The sequence below is a fragment of the Oncorhynchus clarkii genome, chromosome 15 (assembly GCF_045791955.1).
Source record: "Oncorhynchus clarkii lewisi isolate Uvic-CL-2024 chromosome 15, UVic_Ocla_1.0, whole genome shotgun sequence".
Lineage (NCBI taxonomy): Eukaryota > Metazoa > Chordata > Actinopteri > Salmoniformes > Salmonidae > Oncorhynchus > Oncorhynchus clarkii.
This window is the reverse complement of record NC_092161.1, coordinates 22,194,403-22,207,622: the sequence shown is the minus strand read 5'-3', so window position 1 is coordinate 22,207,622 and position 13,220 is coordinate 22,194,403. Positions and strand designations below refer to the sequence as shown.

Genomic DNA, 13,220 nt, shown 5'->3' with positions numbered 1-13,220 from the left:
AACAACGTTTTTGCAACTTCAAAACGTTCAGAATTAGTCATGCAAATAGTAGTTTGTGCTGTTCGCTCACTAACAATAACTGATCATGGTTTACCCTCCGTCCAAAAGCAGGCGCTGTACATTTGTGCAGGATGTGTTTGTGTATTTCAATGTGGTCCCTTTAACAACGCGGTTCACGTGGAACTCCTAGGGTTCTGTCCCTGGTTTTAATGTCTATGGTTCTGTCCCGCGTGGTGACTTGATGGAACTAACCAGACTGGGAGCGACACTCAAATCTCAACCGCCGCCGATTTGGGTTACTAAACCGGTGTAAAAAAAAGAACCATAAATATTTTGATGCGCTAGTTAGCAAGGTTGCTAACTAGCTAGATAAATTATCACATTAGTCAAGTTAGTTCACTGTTTAGCCCTGTTAAGGGCCAACTTTTAGCACATCATTTTGAATAACGTTACCATCAGAAACACAGATTTTCGGAAGAGCCAAGATGTCTGGGGAACTAGAACAGATTCTCTTACAACTTACGCAGCCTGACAATGCGATTATTCAGCAGGTAATGAATGATTCCTTACTGAACCTATAAATGTGGGATTTACCCTGACATGCTTTGATAATAAGCACCGGTAACTAACGTTAGCTAGCTAACTAACTAAGCTAACTGTTAATCAAAATGGACACCTGTTGCTAGCCAAATTATGTCGCGTCACGAACCAGTGTGGCTAACTGACTGTATTCAAACGCAATCTTAGTCACTTCATAAACTTGACAGTTCGCTAACGTTTAAACTGCCTGCATGGATAGCTTTCTTTATTCCAGTCAGTTTTTACCATATCCAACATATTTTTCTCCCCCCTACAGGCCACCGCCCAGTTGAAGCTGGCTTTTAAAGACCCAGCCATAATCCCAGCGTTGTGTGCTGTCATGACTGGGTCCCAGAACCCACAGGTATGTAACTAGGTTACATATTAGTTAGACAAACGCCTATCATCAGTGTGCTAGATACAGTGCCTTGAGAAAGTATTCATACCCCTTGACTTATTTAGCATTTTGTTGTTAAAGCCTGAATTCAAAACAGAATATATTTTTTGAATATATTTTTTTCTCACCAATCTACACACAATAACCAATAATGACAAAGTTAATAAAAAAAAAAAATGTTAGCAAATGCATTAAATCAAATACAGAAATATCTAATTTATATAGGTATTCACACCCCTGAGTCAATACTTTGTAGAAGCACCTTTATCAGCGACTACAGCTGTGAATCTCTTTCTGCACAAGTCTCTAAGAGCTTTCCACACCTGGAGTGTGTAACATTTGCCCATTATTCTTTAAAAAATTATTGAAGCTCTGTCAAATTGGTTGTTGATCATTGCTAGACAACCATTTTCAGATCCACCACTATGCTTGAAAATATGGAGAGTGGTATCAATGTGTTACATTTTAGTGTGGGACGAGGTACTCTTTCGATTTGCCCCAAACATAACACTTTGTATTTAGGACAAAAGTTATTTTATTTGTATATATTACTTTAGTGCCTTGTTGAAAACGGGATGCATATTTTGGGTTATTTTTTATGTAGAGGCTTCCTTTTCACTCTGTCAATTAGGTTAGTACTGTGGAGTAACTGCAATGTTGTTGACCCATCCTAAGTTATCTACTATCACAGTCATTAAACTCTAACTGTTTTAAAGTCACCATTTGCTTCATGGTGAAAAATCTGAGCGGGTTCCTTCCTCTCCGGCAACTGAGCTAGGAATGACGCCTGTGTCTTTGTAGTGACTGGTTGTAAGTGTAATTAATAACTCTAAAGTGTGATTCACAACTTCACCATGCTCAATAGGTGCCCTTCTTTGCGAAGCATTGGAAAACCTCCCCGATCTGTGTGGTTGAATCTGTGTGAAATTGTATGTGTAGGGTACAGAGATGAGGTAGTCATTGCACACAGTGAGTCCATGCAACTTATTATGTGACTTATTATGCACATTTTTACTACTGAACCTATTTAGGTTTGCCATAACAAAGGGGTTGAATAATTATTTTCTTTTTAAAATAATTTGTAAAAACGTATTCTACTTTGACATTATGGGGTATTGTGTGTAGGCCAGTGATGTTTTTATTTTATTTACATTTGATACATTTGAAATGAATGCTCTAACACAACAAAATGTGGAAAAAAGTCAAGGGTTGTGAATACTTTCTGAAGGTATGTGTAACCCAGGGGTTTGCATGCCCTACTCGGTTGTATGTGTTCTATTTGTACGGCTTATCGCCAGCTCTCTTCAGTGCATTCATTGTTTTTCTACCCTCCCTTCAGATCCGCCAGTCAGCTGCAGTGATGTTGCGGATGAGAGTAAAGAAGCATTGGAAGAAGATTAGCCTTGATCACAGAGAGAGGTTGGCTGCCCTTTGTCTAATTCCCCCACGATCAGCCATATCTAAGTCTTCTGTATTGGACTGTTGAATGAATTCCCTCTGAGCTTTATTTGTTATATGTTGCCATTGTATTTTTTTCTTTTTTCTTTCTTGCTTCTTAGTCTGAAAGCAGTGGTGCTACAAGCTTTTCAGCAGGAGACAGAGTAAGTATCTTTTATCCTTTACATAAAAACAGTCACATAGCTTTTGAGGTGGAAAACTAGGCATATCCTACTAGAATATCAATGGGTTATAATACAGATTTATAGCTACAACCTATCTGACCATAACCACTAACCCATCCAACACACCAATTAAACTTGTTCAATCTGAACTTGACAATAACTCTCCTCTGCTTCCAGACACACAGTGCGCCACTCCCTCTCACAGCTCAGTGCAGTGATGGTCAAACACGAGACGCCAGACCGCTGGCCTGCTCTATTCACACTCCTCAACCAGTCCACCAAGAGCAACAACCCAACGGACAGACAGGTATCAGCTTCTATAGACAGAACTAAAACGCAGTGATGTATTTGTTGTACATGAACAAAGAGAGGTTTTGCAGTATGTGGCTTTGATTTCAGCTCTTGATGGTTGCTTACTGATTGGTCAGAATATGCATAGGTACCCTCAGCCAATCACTAAAATACCCCTGTCTCTCTCAGGTAGGTCTACTCTTGCTCAGCAAAGTGGTGGAGTCCAACCCAGAGCCCTTCAAGCCCCATTACCGCCAACTGCTGCAGCTGTTTGGCACCGTGCTGCAAGACCTGGACAACCCCACAGCTATGTACTACTGCATCCTCACCCTCACTGCTATGACTGCCTACACTGGCACAGAGGAGATGGTGAGGCCAGAATCAATCTATTTTATGCCTTTTTGGCGTGAACAGAAATGTAGTCTACCATCATCCTTCATTGCTGTGCTGAAATGAAATGTCCTGTGTCTTTCAGAACCTCATGCGCGCCCTCATCCCAAGACTGATCATTGCGCTCAAACACCTAATCAAGGCAGACCAAGTAGGGTGTAGTTCAATATGTCAGCCCCCACTAGCACCACTGCTGTATTGCACTGATGATTGCATAAGTCTTCTGGGATTACTATTAAATGGAGCTTCAAACACTATTGTCCCTTGATTGGAATGTTTCTGACCAGGGTCAGGCCAGTGATGCCATGGAGGTGTTTGATGAGCTGATGGAGAGTGAGGTGTCCATCATTGTGCCACACATTGCTGAAATTGTCCATTTCTGCTTGGAGGTGAGAACAGAGCTTCTTCTAATTATATTTGTAATGACTTTTTACTTACATTGAAGGGAATGTGATGGGTTATCTTGTTGACAGTGAAATGTGTGTATGTTCGTCTCAGGTCAGTGCAGACACCACCCTGACTGACTCCCTGCGTGTAAAGGCTCTTTCCTGCATCGCTTTTCTCATCCGACTCAAGAGCAAGGTAAAGTCACCCAGTTATAAATGGATGCTTTAGACTATGGAGATGCACCCCGAGCACTGTGCCTTTTTATCCTTTAAAATATGTGTAGCTTGTCAGTGATGTATTCTGTGCTCTCTGCCTCCTGCAGACGGTGCTAAAGCAGAAGCTGCTGAATCCCATCCTGCAGACAGTGTTCCCTGTGCTGAGTGCAGCGCCCCCACCTGGGGAGGAGGACCCAGAGGATGAGGAGAATGGCGACGAGGGCGACACCGACAACGAGAGTCCTAAACACTTTGCTGCTCAGGTCAACTTCCCTTAAGAAATAACCACATACAAAGAACAGAAGGGGTGTATATATATTTTTTTGTGCCTAAAATATAATCTCTTTTCGACTGCAGGTTATTGACACCATGGCTCTTCACATGCCCCCTGAGAAACTATTCCAGCAGCTGGTTAGTAAACACACTCACTTGCTTTATATGAATGCTATAATTTGCCTTTCAGTCAGACACTTCATGACATCTCTGTGCTGCAGCAGTATGTAGCCATCGTTGTATTAGTAGCTGCATTGTTTATAACTTGCAGTCATACTGAGTTGTACACACATTTCCATGCGTAGAAGTACAAATAGTTTTATTATGTATGCATGTCTGACCCATGGCATGTCCATCAGATGCCCCTGACCCAGGTGTGCCTGGCCAGTGAGAACCCCTATGAGAGGAAGGCAGGCTTGATGTGTATGGCAGTGCTGGCTGAGGGCTGTGCCGACCACATACGGACCAAGTGAGTCGATGCTGCTTTCTCTTATTCAGTGGGTCCCTGTCCAAAAAACAGTTGATTTAATTTGTTACATTTGTCAATATCCAGTCCTTTAGTGTGTTTTGGATCTGAAATAATCCAGAGCAATGTTTTTCTGTCTTATTTTCTCTCATTCAAATGGAACTATTGTCTTTCCTGCTAATCCCACTGTCCGTCTGTTCCTCTGTGTCAGGTTGCTGTCCTCCATGCTGCAGACGGTGTGCCAGAGTCTGTCAGACAATAACCAGGTAGTCCGCAGCGCCGGCCTCTTTGCCCTGGGACAGTTCTCAGAGCACCTGCAGCCCGAGGTCAGTAAGTACTGTGCCGAGCTGATGCCACTTTTGCTGGGCTACATGTCGGCTTTGAACCAGGCCAAGATCGGACACATCACAAAGGCCTTCTACGCCCTGGAGAACTTCATGGAAAACCTGGGTGAGGATCCTCCCATTCACCTTTATCCTGATCCATACTCAACTGTCTTGCTATTATTTGGGGCTGCAGCGTAGCCTAGTGGTTAGAGCGTTGGACTAGTAACCGAAAGGTAGCAAGATCAAATCCCCGAGCTGACAAGGTACAAATCTGTCGTTCTGCCCCGTTAACAAAGCAGTTAACCCACTAGGCCATCATTGAAAATAAGAATGTGTTCTTAACTGACTTGCCTAGTTAAATAAAGGTAAAAAAAAAGAAAAAAAAAGAATTGGTCCCAGATCTGGGTTCAGAAACATGTGTATTTGTTATTTAAAATACTTTTTCTGTGTATTTGAGTGTTTTGAAATACGTTTTGAAGTACTTTTATTTTAGTTTTTGAATTACTTTTATTTTTGTATTTTTTTTGCTTAAAGTATTTTCCAATACGTATTTCAAACACTATTTTCAAATTCCTGAGTATATTTGGGTTTTTTCAAATACTTGGAAGTGTATTTCCAAATGCATTCCAATATTCAACCCAAGTCTGTTTGGTTCTATTCTATACTAATTGGAGGATGCCAAAATGCTAAGCTGTTGTAAACAAATGTTGAGCCTCTGGCTCTCTAGTCTCGCCCCTAGACTACTTTTAAGGTACTGATAATGCAAGATTTGAACATGTCATTTGGGGGAAATAATTTTTTTAACCCCCTCTGTTCTGATGTTTTCATGAACTGTTCCATCCCCTATCAGGTTCGGAGATTGAGCCCTACCTGCCCACCCTGATGGAGACCATGTTGTCTGCCCTCAGCAACGCAGAGAACCTGAAGCTAAAAGAGCTGGCTGTCAGTGCCATAGGAGCTATAGGTAACACTGCAAAAGTCCATTTAGGATGGAGCCTTTCAATAGCGCATGTTACAGCTCAATAATTTAGAATGGCTTCCGCTTGAGTCTTCCTTCATCCACATTTATCTCAAAGGACTGCTAAAGTCAAAAGTAGTCCCAGTTGCTTTGAAAACATCTTTCAGGTCAGGGCAGATGGAAAGGACACAAGGAGAGGAGGACACTTGAGACTATTGAGATGCATCAAGTGTCTATTTTAGACATTTTAAAAGACTGGAATGTGTATCACTGTAACTGTATTAACCTTTCATCCCTTCTCTTCCTTTCAGCCAATGCAGCCAAAGAGAAGCTAGTTCCTTACTTCCCACCTGTTATTGAGAGCCTGAAGGGCTTCCTCACTGACACAAGGGATGAGATGAGGGCTCTGCAAACACAGGCTCTAGGTAGGCTAACTATCTCTAAGCCTTAGTCAGTTTGATGTGGTCATCCAGCAGACACTTGTAGTCCATGCTATTGACAGATTAGAGCTGATCTGTCTTAATTCATAGATAGTCTTTAAACCCAAGTCACGTCTAGATGACGAATGGGGTTTCCTTTGTTCTGTCAGATACTCTGTCAGTGCTGGCCCGCACCATAGGCAAGGATGTGTTCAGCCCCCTGGCTGCAGAGTGTGTTCAGCTGGGACTCAACCTCACCAACGCCATCGACGACCCCGACCTGCGGCGCTGCACGTATGTAGTGTGTGTCTGAGATGCTCCCACTCTAATAGAAGTCCTGCCAGCCTGTTGGGTTTGGCGTTCAGAGTGCATGACTGTTTTCTGACTTTCTGATGACTTTGTATTGAACCCATGTGCTTCTCCTCCCCCCTCAATCCTTCTCTGTCTCTTTCTGTGTACAGGTACAGCCTGTTCTCGGCTGTGTCCACAGTGAGTCCAGACTGTCTGAGCCCCCACCTCACAGCTATCACCACCATCATGCTGTTGTCCCTCAAGTCCACAGAGGGAGTCACGGTCAGTCTGACAGACACTGTGCTATAACTCCTATTCACACTCTATTCTATTCTCTTACACCATTGAGAAATTGCTAAAAATATAGTTTACATAGTTTTTAAAAATCATTTTCATCCTTAGGCTCACCTTGAGGAGGACAAGACTTTTGTCCTGCTGGACGACGACGATGATGATGATGACGCCGAGGGAGATGCCATTTTGGATGACGAGGGGGCCGACACCGTGGACCCAGACACAGCCGGGTACGTTTCTCATCTGATTATCTTTCATTTTATGACCTTTGATGTGTTTTTTTTGTGGGGCAGGAGTAAAGACACAATGAAACCTTCAAAGCAGCTGACATAAAACTAGTCAATTGAAACAAATGGAAGCCATTTTGTTTGTCAGGCTTGTGCCTAAAGAACTAGATGGAGGGGATTCCCTCTGTCCTTCTCCATTTTAATCTCTGTGCTCTCTCCATTCCCCAGGTTCAGTGTGGAAAACGCCTACATTGACGAGAAGGAGGACGCCTGTGATGCTCTGGGAGAGATTGCCTTCAACACCGGGTAAAGACTCAAGAGCAAAGAGTTATTTTGAGTGTTGCATGTCACAAACCATCTGGGTTGCATGGTATCTGCAGCTAGCCACTACTCCGGTTGACCCCTCTGTGCCTAGTCCTTGTAAATCTGTCGATACAATCATCTCACTTCGCAGCAACTTTTCCTCATTAAACTTCCACTGTCTTCCAGTATGCAAAGGGAAATGTGTTGTCCCTGATGTCTCCTTATCCTTTTCACCCCTTCAGTGCCGCCTTCCAGCCCTTCCTGGAGTCCAGCTTTCAGCAGGTCTATGAGCTGCGTGATGTAAGTACTGTAGCACAGCTCATCCATCCTCTTCTCCCTTGGTGTCATGGGTAGTTTGTATGTTGGTCAGCGTTGACTCTCTCTGACCATGCGTTCCGTCCTCCCCTCAGTTCCCCCACGAGGACGTACGCAGGGCTGCCTTCGGGGCCATGGGCCAGTTCTGCCGAGCTCAACATAAAGTGTGGCAGGAGAATCCCACTGTGGCCAACCACCAGGGTAACTCACTCAACCTCTACCTCTTCAGAGCTTTGGCTCTTTGAATTTCTGAGGCATCTTATGTGGTGCTATTATAGAGTTTTTCAAAGAGAATTATTAAATGTATCAAATGAGATAATAGTTAAGACATTCATTCTGGGAATTAGTCAGGCTTGTCTAAAAAAAAAAAATACAATTTAAGCTTCCTTCCATCCGTCCCTCAGCCATGCAGAAGCTGCTGGGGGTGGTGCTTCCCAGCTTCTTGGAGGCGGTGCGCGGTGAGCGTGAGCGCCAGGTGGTGATGGGTGTGCTGGAGGCCATGAACGCCGTGCTGAAGGCCTGCCAGGGTGAAGCACTGCAGAGCCCCGGGCGCCTGCAGGAGATCAGTCAGGCTATCCGAGATGTGCTCAAGAAGAGGGTGAGCTGACACAAACCAAGCCTGAGTGCTCTTCACAGACAGGATTTCCCCCATTTATTAATTTAGGATATCTGATATAAGGATATGTGTTTGTGTGGACGTAGCTCTTTCCACTCACAGCCCCAGTCATCCTATATACGGGTTGAAAATGCCCCATTTTGTCATTGATCAGCGCCTAAATTGGAATCCAGTGGCTATACAGTAACATGCTATACATGACGTCAGCACTGCATGCGACAAGATACCCCATCCCTTCCGCTAATTGGGATACTTTTGTACATTTGTTGTCTGAGTGAGGGAAATGCTGTAAATTGAAAGGAGTCGGTGTTCTGACAAATGAAATGTTGAGGATTATAATAAATATCGCTTCGATGTCATACAAGCAAACCATACACCTATGAGTCCAAATGTGCAGGTCATATTTCCATATTTGAAAATTGACTTGACATGATCAACATTTACAATGGCTATGTTTGATCCACAGTTACAAGGAAGACATGCGTTATAGACTGGGTTGTCCTGAACTCAATGAGCCTATGTCGTATTGTGAAGAACATTTGCAGCGGAACATGCACTTGAATGCACTCATGAGTCCGATCTGTTTGTCTGAAGTGCCTTTTGTAAGCCTAACACTGTAAGATCACGTTGTATAACTTAGCTAGTCATGTTGGCAATAGAATAAGCTAATTATGCCAACCTGACCCAGATAGCGATTTATAATGAAATGTTTTTGGATTGCATACAGGGCCTAAAATGTACTATTTAAAAATCTACCAGCCACTAAGACTTTTTACTAGCCAAAATCATTTTAAAGTCATAAGTGCTTTGAACTGACTTATGAACTGTGCACAGTTGGAGACACCAGTTAGACCTCTCATTCAAACCCTGGGAATAGTTTTTTTTCTTATCTTGCACCTACTCCAAAATGTCAATGAATATTCTTATGTTACTGAATGTATCAGGAGTATTTTTAGACTTTGTTATTGACAAATGCTGTGAAAAGTACAGTAAATGTAAAATGCACATAAAATCAAACGTCATGTTTACATTGACTTGTCAGGTGAACTGTTGTGTCCTCACTTTTTGTTATGATAATTTCCCCATAATTTATCAGACCAAGTGTTCTCTTTCAATTGCTACCACGGTCATGCATATGCTTTTTACAGTTCTTCTGTTAAAACATTTCAATTTGGCTCTATCCATATAGGCCAATTCCCACAAATATAAGGGGTTAAAGGGCATCGTAGCATAATAGGAGAAGAATGTGATAATCCTTTGACCCTCCCCTTACCCTGTGTCTACAGACTGTCTGTCAGGACGGAGGAGGAGATGAGGCAGATGATGACGAACAGCAGGTGGGGTTTCCTCTCTTTTTCGTCACACTCCAGCACTGGCAGGATCGGATGTAGTTCCAAGTGTATGGTGCAAATTATATGACCATGTTGTGTGTTCTAGGCGGAGTATGATGCCATGCTCCAGGAGTTTGCAGGTGAGGGGATTCCTCTGCTGGCCTCCGCCGTACCAGCGGACACCTTCCAGCCCCATCTCAACGAGCTGCTGCCCCTCATCATGAACAAGGCTGTGAGTCGACCTACCACTAGACCGTTAGCATTGGGTTCAAATAACCCAAGTCATTTACTCCAGTTGACAATCTATCAATATAGAAATGAATAGACCTAATTCCTAATTCATTTTCTGTTGAAATTCAAACAAAAAAATTTCAACAAATGTTGTTTTTATTTTGTAAAATATGTCAGCGTTAAGTACAGAGGCATACTGAAGGATAAACCTTTAGTTTGATGTGTATTGAATGAGAATGGATTTGTTCCTCAGAAATCATCGTGCACGGTGGCTGACCGTTCCTTCTCCGTGGGCACACTCGGAGAGATCCTGCAATCCCTGGTCAGTGTGTCCGGGGGAAGAGCCTGTGCTGGTAAACTGTCCAATCGGCTGCTGCCTGTGCTGGTGGCCGGGGTGAGAGACAGTGATAGCGAGGTTCGCAACAACAGCGTGTTTGGACTGGGAGCTCTGGCCCAGGCTGCTGGACCACTCGTCGCTCAGTATCCCTCTCAATAATGTGTCTATTCTCTGTGTGTGTGTGTGTGTGTGTGTGTGTGTGTGTTTTTCTATGTGGGTGTATGTGATTGTGTTTGAGCATTGTTAGACATGCTGCGGTACTTTGGCGACTAAGAACTACTGGCTAAAACGTATACAAACGTAACGGAGAATCTCTTTTAACTCAATGATATAGTTCACATGAGTAGCTAGGTACATTGACCAGCACTGACTATATGATTTAGATTCTATTACTGTAGTACTGGCCTGTCCAGCAGCCATGGGTGTTTTCCTCAACTCCTGTCCCTCCCAGAGACTACCCCATGATGCTGTCCCTCTTCTCCAACCTGCTGTCCAAAGAACAGGACAGGAGGGTGATTGACAATCTGTGCGCTGCACTCTGCAGGATGATCATGAGCCACATGGAGGGTGTCCCTCTGGAACAGGTACTGTCTGCATTTTCATGCATGGGATTTTATGCCGGGCCAATGCCTAACTCCAGGTGTTTGTAATGACTCTGGAAGATTTGTGTGGAACTTTTGAGTTGCTCTGATGGAACTTTGAGTTGCTCTGAGAATATCTGTGACCTGTGTCTATGGCCTTGTCTCCAATTCTTCAATGTCCCAAATGCTGTATATTAGATTTACAATGTGAGTTTGCCACAGGCTTATTGACGTACACCGCCACACGAGTTGAAGAGTTGAGTGTCCTCAGTGATGCCGACATGGATAACTCTTATCTCTCTGTCCTAGGTGTTCCCTGCCCTCCTGGCCTGCCTCCCTCTGAAGGAGGACATGGAGGAGAATAAGACTGTGTACAGCTGCCTGGCCATGCTCTACTCACAGAACCCTGCAATGGTATGTTCCCACTCATTTATTTAGGCTGTTTGGCTTTCTTAAACTGATCACATCATATGATACTTTATTGTCCGTTTCCATGGAAATACGCTCAGATCTAGAATTGAACTCTGAATGTGTAATTCCACAATGTTGGCTAGTAATAAGTGTTGTCTCCTTAGGTGGTGAGTCAAATTAAGCCAATAGTATCTGCTTCCAGCCACGTCCTGGGAACCAAGGACCTTGATCCAGGTAAGATAACTTTAAATCGTGACAGGTTTCCTTTCTTCTTCGTATACCTAAGTTGTCGTATGTAGATATAAAACATTATGACATTATGGTCATCCAGAAACCCAGAACACCCTGGTCATGCTGCTCCGAGACGTCGCTCAGCGCCACTCCCAGAAATTTGAGGGTGCCGTGAGGTCACTTCCCGCCGAGCAAAAGATGAAGCTGACTGCGGCCGTCAGCCAATCGTAACACACCACACCAAGCAACTATTTCATTCTCCAGTGAAAGCCAGTGAAATATATTTGTTATTTTTTACTAGATGAAAAATGGGACAGTAGTTGGGTCATTCAAATTTGCTAAACTCCGGCACTTGAACCATTCTACTATTGGTAGTATTATAATTTTTCAGAGGTTGTTCCCAGTATTAACTTTTTTATTTATATTGCCTGTTTTTATTATTTTAATGATTTCATTTTGTGTGCGTCACCTGTGGTTTTTTTTTGTCACTTGTTACCCTTGTTGTACCTGAGAGCCTCTTATCTATTTGCTGCTGTCCCCCTTTTGCCACAAATTTGATTAACTTCTGGCTGGGCTAGTATTGAGTATGAAACAATGAACTGAACTCATGATAAATGCCTTTTTTGCAGACTTGTCAGTGTCATGCAGTGTTCTTTGCCTTTCCCCTCACTCATCGTACGACCCCCCCCCCCCCCCTTTTCCGGTTCCATTGTTTCTCTCTCAGCTGTCCCTTATTCAGAGAGCTCCCCATCGTGCTTAGTAAGGTGGTTTTGTGAATCGGGGCAAATCGGCCACAATGCACTCATCTGAACTCCAGTGTGGTGTGTGTTGCATAGTATCTCCAGTTCTTTCTTTATTCTCAAACTGCAGGATTTTATATTTACTCATTATGAAAAGGCTTTTTTTTCCCTCTTAGTATTTTATTTACATCTGACACAATTGGCATCGTATGCTTTCTGGCAGATACACTCAACACACTTGCTTAACAGCTTCTGCTGGATTCAGCAATCAAATCTTCTAACAGATCTTCCCATTTATAATTATTATTTCATTCTATCAACCGTTCTTTCAGCCCACAATCAGTAACTACTAGTTACATCACCTACTCAAATCCATCTGGCATGTGCATATTACCAGCAATAGCTGGACAAACTTAAGTCTATAGAGTCTACGTAGAGGCACTCCAGTCTACTTTTCACCTCTTAACACCTCATTTACTTAACAAAAGGCACATCTCAATAGGTGGTCCAGATAAGTCATGACATAGAACAAGTGTGTGTGGGGGGGGGGGGGGGGGGCTGGCCGGCCCTTTCCTCATGTTCTCTATTGTTGCTCAAGCAAGGGGGAGGCCGGAGAAGAAACTACTTCCCATCAAACTTCCTTGAAGTTTGCAGTTGTCTAAAAACAACTATTTTGCTCAAAACATATTTTTTTTTACCCATTAGTGTGTACTTTACTGTATTTATACTTGGGAAATCACTGGAGGACGTCTGATTTCAGCATCCAAGTGACTGATCCATGTTTAATTGCACTGATGCTTTTGCCGGCGATTATCACAAGTGTTCCCTCACCTTCATACTTGAGTAAAAGTAGATACCTTAATAGGAAATTACGCAAAAGTGAATGTCACCCAGTAAAATACTAAGTATAAAAGTTTTTGGTTTTAAATATACTTAAGTATCAACAGTAAAAGTATAAATAATTTAAAATTGCTTATATTAAGCGAACC

General features: G+C 43.0%; 1 protein-coding gene across 1 annotated transcript; it reads left to right on the top strand.

The window, feature by feature from the left end:
* Positions 1-174: 174 nt before the first annotated feature.
* LOC139367050 (importin 4) lies at positions 175-12,126 on the top strand. The gene is made up of 29 exons (XM_071105011.1): positions 175-551; positions 857-943; positions 2,316-2,395; positions 2,536-2,577; positions 2,776-2,905; positions 3,079-3,258; positions 3,365-3,430; positions 3,567-3,668; positions 3,778-3,861; positions 3,989-4,144; positions 4,239-4,292; positions 4,514-4,623; positions 4,832-5,070; positions 5,797-5,910; positions 6,216-6,329; positions 6,494-6,617; positions 6,785-6,896; positions 7,017-7,138; positions 7,364-7,441; positions 7,681-7,738; positions 7,849-7,954; positions 8,158-8,351; positions 9,656-9,706; positions 9,807-9,932; positions 10,185-10,411; positions 10,720-10,852; positions 11,159-11,263; positions 11,425-11,494; positions 11,592-12,126. Exons 1-29 carry the CDS (start codon positions 486-488, stop codon positions 11,720-11,722), a joined length of 3,261 nt encoding a protein of 1,086 aa, XP_070961112.1. The 5' UTR covers positions 175-485; the 3' UTR covers positions 11,723-12,126.
* The last annotated feature ends 1,094 nt before the right edge of the window (positions 12,127-13,220 follow it).

Excerpts from the sequence above, each read along its gene's own strand:
- LOC139367050 (XM_071105011.1), top strand. The coding sequence starts at position 486 with ATGTCTGGGGAACTAGAACAGATTCTCTTACAACTTACGCAGCCTGAC. Across the intron at positions 4,624-4,831 it reads GCCGACCACATACGGACCAA|GTTGCTGTCCTCCATGCTGC; the intron begins GTGAGTCGATGC and ends CCTCTGTGTCAG. Across the intron at positions 7,139-7,363 it reads GTGGACCCAGACACAGCCGG|GTTCAGTGTGGAAAACGCCT; the intron begins GTACGTTTCTCA and ends TCCATTCCCCAG.